This window comes from Oratosquilla oratoria, chromosome 5, assembly GCF_046742065.1.
Source record: "Oratosquilla oratoria isolate Oo_2021 chromosome 5, ASM4674206v1, whole genome shotgun sequence".
NCBI lineage: Eukaryota > Metazoa > Arthropoda > Malacostraca > Stomatopoda > Squillidae > Oratosquilla > Oratosquilla oratoria.
The window spans coordinates 88,015,480-88,025,872 of record NC_134781.1 but is presented as its reverse complement, the minus strand read 5'-3'; the positions used below and the strand labels follow the sequence as shown (position 1 = coordinate 88,025,872).

Genomic DNA, 10,393 nt, shown 5'->3' with positions numbered 1-10,393 from the left:
TAAGAAGAGCAGAAAATTTGTGATCAATTATGTGCCTCCGAAAACAGCCTCATGGGAGGAGAGTGAATATAAAAGTATGCTAGAGGACACAAAGATAGCATTAACTAAAATAATGGAAGACGGAGGAAGAATAGTTATGATGGGCGACTTTAATTGCAAAGAAATCTGCTGGGAAGAAATGACAGTAAAGAGTGGTGATGACTCATGGGGAAATGCTCTACTTGAGATGATTACTGACCATTCAATGACACAATGGATACAAGAGAACACTAGGTATAGAAATGAAGAAGAACCATCGAGGCTAGACTTAATAATTACATCTGAACCTAGAATAGTGGACAAGATTGAATATAAAACACCAATAGGTAAAAGTGACCACATATTGATTGAACTGGAACTTAATGAAGAAAAATATATGAAAAGAAATGAACAATATAGAAAAGGAAGAATGATGTATGAAAAAACAAACTTTGATAAAATAAGAGAATTCTTCCAACAAGAAAACTGGGAAGAAATATACAAAGAAGAAACATCAGTGGAAGAGAAATGGAATATTTTGACAAAAATTTACAAAAAAGGAGTGGAAAAGTATGTCCCAAGACAAAAACAAGAAAAAGAATATGTAAAATGCTGGTACAACAAAAGTTGTAGGGAGTTAAAAGACAAAAGAGACAAAGCCTGGACCAGATGGAAAAAAGACAGAAGACCTGAAAAATGGAAAATATATACTGGTTATAGAAATGAATATGTACAAAAGTGCAGAGAGGAAAAAAGAAAATATGAAAAAGATGTTATAGAAAAGTGTAAAGATCAACCAAAACTATTCTACAGATTTGTAAACAATAAACTGAAAAACAAACAAGACTTGGAGAAATTGAGACAAGGAGGAGTTGAATACACTGAGGAAATGGAAATGGCAGAAATTATGAACAAACATTTTAAATCAGTGTTTACAAGGGAAAATATACAACCTGAAGAGATTGAGTGGAAAGAAAAAGTCCCCCCTATGGAAGAAATAGAAGTAACAAAGAATGAAATATTGACACACTTGGGTAATTTTGATGTCAGAAAATCGCATGGGCCAGATGAAATAGCAAACTGGATTCTGAAAGAATGCAGGAATGAACTGGCAGACAAAATACATAGCATAATAAGCAGTTCCTTAAAAGAAGGAAAAGTTCCAGAAGATTGGAAAAAAGCAAATATAGTACCTATATATAAAGGAGGAAATAAAGAAGAACCTACCAACTATAGACCAGTCTCTCTAACAAGTACAATAGCAAAAATTTGTGAAAGAATTATCAAAAGTAGATGGGTAAAATACTTGGAAAAAAACAACGTACTAAATCCAAGGCAATTTGGATTCAGACAAGGACGGTCATGCGTCACCAATTTAATATGTTTCTATTCAAGGCTAATAGATATAATACAAGAAAGAGATGGATGGGCTGATTGTGCATTTCTAGACATAAAAAAAGCTTTTGACAAAGTACCACATAAGAAGTTGCTTAAGAAATTAGAATATGAAGGAGGAATACAAGGTAAATTGCTAAATTGGATGGAAGACTTTTTGCAAGAAAGAAAAATGAGAGTAGTGATAAGAGATCAGCACTCAAAAATGGAATGAAGTAATAAGCGGTGTCCCGCAGGGAACAGTTCTGGCCCCAATAATGTTTGCTATATATATTAATGATATGGATGAAGGAATTGAAAGCTATATGAGCTTCTTTGCAGATGATGCAAAACTACTGAAAAGAGTGAAAACTGAAGAAGATTGTGAATCACTACAGAGAGATCTAAATAAAGTACAAGAATGGAGTAGGAAGTGGGAGATGGAGTTCAATACAAAAAAGTGTAGTATAATGGAATTTGGAAAAAGCAAAAACAGAATAACAGGATCATATAATTTGGGAGAAGAAGGAATAAAAAAAGTAGAAAATGAGAAAGACCTGGGAGTCATTGTTATGAATAATATGTCACCTGAGAAACATATAAATAAGATTTTTGGAGAAACTTATAATTTAATAAGAACAATCAAAGTGGCATTTACATACCTGGATGAAGAAATGGTGAGGAAAATCCTAATCACCCTGATAAGACCAAGATTAGAATATGCAGCAACGATATGGTCACCAAGTACAAAAAAATGTATAAAAAAACTTGAAAGAATACAAAGAGCAATCACAAAACTGGCACCAACACTCTCAAAACTATCATATGAAGAGAGACTACAAAAACTTGAACTACAGACACTAGAGCAAAGAAGAGAGAGAGGAGATTTGATAGCTATTTACAGAATCATGAAAGGCATAGAAATTACTGATAGAGAGAATCTGATAAAATGGGATGACAGAAATACAAGAGGACACGGAAAGAAAATAAAAAAAGACAGCTATAGAAGAGATTTGAAAAAGAACAGCTTTCCTCACAGAGTAATAGACAGTTGGAACAAGTTAGATGAGAAAGTGGTGTGTGCAAAAACAATACATGAATTTAAAAATAGTTTAGATAAAATGAGATATGAAGACGGGACCCCACGAGCATAGCTCCCCTTCCCGTAAAATACAACTAGGTAAATACAACTAGGTAAATACACACACACACAAATATATATATATATATATATATATATATATATATATATATATATATATATATATGTGTGTGTGTGTGTGTGTGTGTGTGTGTGTGTGTGTGTGTGTGTGTGTGTGTGTGTGTGTGTGTGTGTGTGTGTGTGTGTGTGTGTGTACCAAGATAAGAGGATGGGAAGAGGGTGTATGGGAGGGGAATATATTGGGAAAGGAATGATTGGGAGTGTATTTTTTGTTTTATTTTTTGCTACTTCCTTTGTAAGGAGGAAATCTGTGGTATATGTATGTATGTATGCATGTATGTATGTATGTATGTATGTATGTATGTATGTATACGTATATATATATATATATATATATATATATATATATATATATATACACACACACACACACACACAGTACGTACCATAGACGGTGGCGTTTGGATATACCACTGCCAGTTCTTCCTCCCACCAGGGTGCACTGGTGGGCACGCTCTCGGGACTTACTTTCACCATCTGGGTGGCCCTGGGGTCCCTCATTTCCAAGACGAGCGGAAAGCTACCGATGGACAAAAAGGACACCAGCATCGCCGGCTGCAGCGCCTCCTTCGGGAACGCCACCGCGGCGACCTCAGGCCCATCGACTGCTGCCCTGTGAGTCCCCAGCACGGTCACGGGTCAAAGGTCACGACCCGTTTCCAGAGCTGGGCGCGTTGTTACCGCCGGACAGGTAGTGCGTTACCGAAAAATCTGCCCGTACATACTGCGTTATGTGTATATACATATGCGCGGTAACGCAGACCGCTCTAAGGAAATTATAATTGGTAACGTATAGGTGGAAACGCACCCCCGGATTTTTCGGTAACGCACTACCTGCCAGGTGGTAACGCGCCCAGCTCTGCCCATTTACTTGAAATAACGACAACCCTAATCTCTTCATCTCTGGGATCCACTTTGTAGACAATTAAAACGATCAAGTGTTGCCTCAAGTTTCACAAAGAAACCCGCAGCCTCTCAGTGTCTGGCAACGGTCCTTAGGCCCTCGCAAGTATTTCTATGGGAAGAAATTTTAAAATATATTCTGTGTTGTATTACTGTGGGACTGTTTCTCTGACATCGGTTGGAAGTAGTAGGACGGGATCAGTCGCCGGTTATCAACTCTCCTTGTATGAAAACGTACAGGAAATACAGAGATCAAATGCCAGCCCCTCGAGGCTGCACCTAAAGATGGAGGTAAGGAGATTGATTGGCTCTGACACTGGGTAACGGGGAGATGCTTCTTCCCGACTTCCATCTTGTAGGACTACCATTAGTAGGTATATTGATGAGAGCAGCAAATACTCATATACAAGTACAGTGTGAACTTATGTAATGGGGAATTTAAGAATAACAGAAACGGGGGAAAGATTAAAAAACGGCTCAGTGTTCTTCACTAAGTGAAGATTTGTCTCCGAACATAGGAAATAGATTTAATTTGGAAGTGGGTAGAAACAACTTTGCCAACCGTGTAGTTAATGAATGGAATAAACTTCCTGCAGAGGCAGTGCAATGTAGTTCAGTTCGAAGCTTTAAGATTCGTTTAGATAAACACCTATGGAAGATGCTGTAATGACTGCCATTTATTCTATATTATTTGTTTGTTTATTTGTTATTATTTGTCTGTTTATTATTTGCTTCATTTATCATTATCTATCTGTCAACTTATTATCATTTACTATTTACCTGTTTGTTTATTATTTAACTATACCTATGCATTTATTTATTTTATTTATTATTGTTTATATTATTATTATTTTTATTTTACTTATTTTATTTTATTTTATTTCTTTTCATTATTATATTTTTTCGCATCCGACGTAGTTATGGGCCAAAAGGTCTTCTGTCGGCATGCTCCGCCTTTGTAATCCTTTGTAAATCACTGCAATGTATTTTTTGTTGCTTAGAACTTTGTGCATTTCTCATTATGCAGTACTTGTTATGACAAGGATGTATACAAAGGATTACAAAGGAGGAGCATACTGACAGGAGACCTTTTGGTCCATAACTAGGTCGTATGCGATAAAATGATGATAATGATAAATAATTAGATAAAATTATAATAATATGAATAATAATAAAATAAATAAATAAATAGGTAAAGTTAAGTAATATATGTGCAATAGTGTTCAATTTGAATTACACACAGTCATTATGGCTATCATTATGATATTTGCATTTTATCTACTATTACAACTACTATATTTATACAAATGATTCGTTTAATCATGATGAGCTTTATATGCATTATCACGAACTGCACCACTACTATAGTAATAATCATCATCATATTCATTATTACAAATACCATTCCCGTTATCATTGTTACTCCTCTATCCATTATTACTTTCAATATTCCTCTGACTTTATACTCAATGTATATGTATCACTATTACTGGTGTATCATGATATTTTCTTTTTGGCTACCCCCCTTGTAAGGGGAAAAAAGCCTTGGTATATGTATGTATGTATGTATCATATTATTAATATTATTATCACTGTTACTAGTCTATCCATGATTACTTTCAATATTCCTCTGATTTTATACTCAATGTATCACTATTACTGGTGTACCATATAATATGATATTGTTACTCTGACTATCTAGCTGTATACTCAATACAACTATGCCAGCTTGACATTATCTCCTTCCATTCCTCCTCCTCCTCCTTCATCTTCAACGGTAAAAGAATCTCTCCGAGTGAGGAGGAGGAAGATCCGCTCCTTATCTTCCAGCTCTCCTACATGTGGATCTCGGCCGTTGGATGCTTCAGTGTTATCATCTGTGGGATGCTAGCGTCCCTGGTCTCCGGGCTGCAGGATCTCAAGGATCTCGACCCCAGAACGGTGTCTCCCTGCATCCGCTTCTTCAGCCGATGTCTCCCCAGCATCGAGTCTCTGGGGAAGAACTTCGTGAGGATCATTTTCCTTCTTTTGTTTGGGTGTTATGTGCCGTATCATATGTTCTTGTATAGTGTGTGTTTGTGGTGGGTAAGTGGTTGGGTGTTTGCAGTTTGGTGAAGTTATTTAGAGGTTCTAAAATTATATTTCAAGCTCGTGTTGCTGGGCATGTCCTCTGGCCTGACTTTGATCTGCACTAAGTACACTCGCTGTTTTATGGCCAGTGTCGTGACGGTGAAGCGCTTTAGTTTGCTCCAATGCAGCCTCAGCCTTTGCTGTGTAAGTGCATAAGTGGAGTCTATTGCAATCCAGTATGCTCTCCAGCACAATGGACCCACTGTTTCTCTGTGTATTTCCTAAGTGTCTATTTTACACTTATAATACATATGCACACACACACACACACACACACACACACACACACACACACACACACACACACACACACACACACACACACACACACACACACACACACACACACACACACGCACGCACACGCACGCAGTATAATTCCATAACCTACGAAGTTAAACAAAACTGTGGAGGCAGAAATAGTACTTTTAGGTTTAGTGAGGTAGTACATAAGAACATAAGAATAAAGGAGACTGCAAAAGACCACAAGGCCTACACTAGGCAGCTCCGTATTCATCACCACCTGCCATCCCCATCCATAAGGCTGCCTAATCGTTTCAGCGCTTACTACATGGTTACTAAGTTTATTCCATTCATCGACCACCCTATTAGTAAACCAATTCTTGCCAATTTCCTTCTTAAATCCTGAAGTCAATGGTGCTTCACAAAACCTCTGGTTGTCACCAAACACTTTCAGTAGGCAATTTAGACCCCAAACCCTCAACCCCCATCCCGTCATTTAACGATAAACCCCCAAACTTCTCCAAATCTCCACCTCTCCTTGGAAACCCAACTCACTCTATCTCCTTGACCCTCAGGAGGAGAAAACGGGCCTCACGGAGACCGAGGTGCCGCCATTTGGTTCTCCGGGGTTCGATAACCCGGCGCTCCAAATCGACGTTGAGGACCAGAGAACATCAGACACCACGAAGATGTAGAATTGGGATGAAGATGAACGTCGTTGTCTGTTGCTGATTCTCCAACGACAAAAGCAAATTCCTGGTGCAGATGTGTAATAGATGTTTGGAGAGACAAGAGGTGCCAAAAGCCTTACATTATACAAACGGGAGACATTTGATACTAACCCTTGTAAGAACTGCCTGTATGTAATAAGACTACACAACTAAGGCTAACCACAGATATTCCGCGTAAGAACTGCCCGTCTTGATTAACCCCCTTCGGTAGCAGGTGCAATTTTAAGTTTTATCCTGGCTGCCGCCAGGATATTCCAATATTCTCCTTTCTTCTCATCCTGGCTGCAGCCAAACAATTTAGTAAATTTCCGTGGCAATTCCCTCGGTAACGACTGGTCTTAGAAACTAAACGAATATAGGAGTTATTTATATGGGTAGGGTGCAGCAGAGTTTGGGACGGAAAGAATATGCCGAAGATTCACAGCCTCTCTTTGGGAAAAAAAAAATCTTTATTCAGACTTCTAATTTTTCAAAGAGTCCGTGCAGATACAAGATACTCACCCTCTGAAGAGAAAGTGACAAAGTACGGGGCATTTGTTTTCTTGCAGAAGGTTGGGATAAGTAGAAAGGTCTTCCTCCGGAGCTCAGTAGTCATATGATTGGGACCTTTTCAACCTCGATATGAAAAGGGAGGATGAACTACCCGCCTCCTCTTATCTCCCTCTTCTCTAAACAGAAAATTGACAGTGATGGATTGGTCACATTCTGTAGGCAACCTAAAGGAACAAAAGCGTTATCACACTGGGCTATTTTTCCTTCGACTGTTGGATATAAATTGCAGCCCGCAGCTTTTGAGAAGGAAACTAATATGCCGGAGGAAAAATGTAAATTGTTGAAAAAAAAAAAAAAATTGCCATAAATATTTTACGGCGGGAAAATTTCTGGAGTGGGTCGATGAATTCGCAGTTGAAGCACAAATAGCCCAGGGTGATTATGCCTTAACCCTCTCCCACGCAACCGCCCCTAATCACTTAATCGCCCTTCTTATGCAAACGCACACACCTCCCATCCATTTCGTATGGGTTGTTTTCATCCAAGGAACTTCCAAGTGAAGCGGACAGTTGTCTTAGTCTCTACAGGCATCGTAGAACTCTATTTCTGCGTTTTCTGCATTCCTAGGGAAAGGACAGGGACCACGTCGGTATCCTTTGATACTTTGAGGACTCACGACATCCAGACTCTGAGAGGAAAGGAAAGAGCCTGTGACTAAGATCACGTAAGTTGCACCTTCTCGACATTGCACGTGACACGCCTTGGTCTCTTCACATAGATTTAGTGCATTCACCTCACACGTGACTAGAACATTCACGTCACAGAACTAGGGTGTTGATGTCACAGGGCTAGGACGTCGAGGTCATACAGGGCTAGTACGCTGTGGACTGGGGAAATGCAGTGGTAGGGGAGCAAGTCGAGTTCTCTACGATAGTGGAATCCTACTTTATCAATTACAAAGGGATTACAAAGGAGTAACGTGACGACAGGAAACCTAATCAGGCACACATGGATAGTTCTACAATACCACAACAATTCTTCCCGTGTAGAATAGGCTTAAGCTATCTGAATGAATCAGTGCTTTATACAACGTTACATACTTCGTTTTAACTCTCTTGGGAATTTCGCTTCAGCCAATGAATATACACGCCTAAGTCTAACCGCAGAAAAACCGCTTTAATTGCCCGTTGGGAGTAAACGGGTTATAAGCTCCTTAGAGTCGAGTTGCTTCCGACTTTCCCTCAGTTGGCGTTATTCCCGGTTCGAATCCAGTAACTGTCGGTGTCTGCTACCTACTTCCTCAAGCAGCCTGAGCCACAGAGAGTCGGTCAAAAGTGACAATTTCCGTTGTAGCTGTAGGCGTCTAGACCAGTGGTTCCCAACCCCAGGGTCGCGACCCAAACTAGGGTCGCGAGGGGGTTTTTGAGGGTCGCCAGAGGGTCTTACAAAAATATAAAAAATATAAAAACGAAAGTTTATAAACATTATGCAAGTACGTAGATATATAACATGAAATGGTTGAATTTATTATTACAATTAGGGTCGTGACTCCAGGCTAAGAGTGGATTTAGGGTCGCAGCCAAAAAAGGTTGGGGAACATTGCTCTAGACCTTCCACATTCTTTTTTCTAACTTCAGTAAGCGAGGTCTCCACCTTGGCAGGATAGAAGCACCTGGCATTAGCCTTAATGAACAGCGGAATTTATGTTACCTTATCGATGGGGTTATGAGTGAATACTTCTCATTCCCTGTTGTCGTTTTATTTGGATTTCTTCACCCATACTCGCGTTTCTCCTTGGCCGATACCAACTTACCAATCCCTCGATATCCTTAAGTTTCTGAGCTGAACATAACCACCCGGCGCTAACCAGGACCGAATACTGAACACCAAATTCCATGTCTACAGATACTGACTGTCCCTTTACATATATAAATGTTGAAATATGTATGACAGAATGAGTGGAAAGGGTGGTGAGGTAAACGCCAAAAACGTAGGAGTTTTATTACTAACGTTTCGTCCTCAAGAGGACTCTGAGGAAGATCTCTTAATGACGAAACGTTAGTAATAAAACTCCTACGTTTTTTTTGCGTTTACCTCACCACTCATATATAAATGTATTTCACGAAATAACTTTTTTTTTCTGACATTGCAATAACTTGTTTTTGGCGTGTAATAGAACACGTGTTGGCCTTGTATTCGATTACCAGCGGTGTTACCTGTTCCAATAATAAAAAAAATCCAAGCTCACAGGGCAAAAGAGACGGCTTCAGCCGCAGCTATGCAGCGCCTCCTGGCGTAGTTGGCTCCCCACCTTCACCACCTTGTTCGCCTTCTGTGGTCTCGATACTCCTCAAAAAAAAAAAAAAAAAAAAAAAAAAAATCCCTTTAGTACCGGTGGAATATCTTTTATTATTATTATTATTATTATTATTATTATTATTATTATTATTATTATTATTATTATTATTATTATTATTATTATTATTATTATTATTACTATTATTATTATTATTATTATTATTATTATTATTATTATTATTATTATTATTATATTATTATTATTATTATTACTATTATTATTATTATTATTATTATTATTATTATTATTATGATCATCATTATCATTATCATATCATTATCATTATTATTGTTATTATTACTAGTATCATTATTATTATTATTATTATAATTATTATTATTATTATTATTACTATTATCATTATTATTACTATCATCATTATTATCATCATCATCATCATCATTATTATTATTATTACTATTATCATTATTATTATTATTATTATTATTATTATTATTATTATTATTATTATTATTATTATTATTATTATTATTATTATTATTATTATTATTATTATTATTATTATTATTATCATTATTACTATTATTATTATTATTATTACTATTATTATTATTATTATTATTATTATTATTATTATTATTATTATTATTATTATTATCAATATTATTATTATTATTATCATTATTATTATTATCATTAACATTATTACTGTTATCATTATCATAATTATTATTATTATTACTATTATTATCATTATTATTATTATCATTATTAATATCATTGTTATTATTATTTATTATTATATTATTATTATATTATTATTACTATTATTATTATTATTATTATTATTATTATTATTATTATTATTATCATTATTATTATTATTATTATTATTATTATTATTATTATTATTATTATTATTATTATTTCTTTTGCAGCTGTCAGGTCCTTTCATTCCCC

At 36.5% G+C, this 10,393-nt stretch overlaps 1 protein-coding gene across 1 annotated transcript in view; it reads left to right on the top strand.

Moving 5' to 3' along the window:
• Positions 1-9,658, top strand: part of LOC143025651 (sodium-coupled monocarboxylate transporter 2-like) — a 94,348-nt gene extending 84,690 nt beyond the window's left edge. The window contains exons 10-12 of the mRNA XM_076185643.1: positions 3,051-3,229; positions 5,302-5,524; positions 6,466-9,658. Of these exons, the coding sequence (XP_076041758.1) occupies positions 3,051-3,229; positions 5,302-5,524; positions 6,466-6,585 (522 nt within the window). The 3' untranslated portion in view covers positions 6,586-9,658. The remainder of the gene's footprint in view (positions 1-3,050; positions 3,230-5,301; positions 5,525-6,465) is intronic.
• Positions 9,659-10,393: the final 735 nt, after the last annotated feature.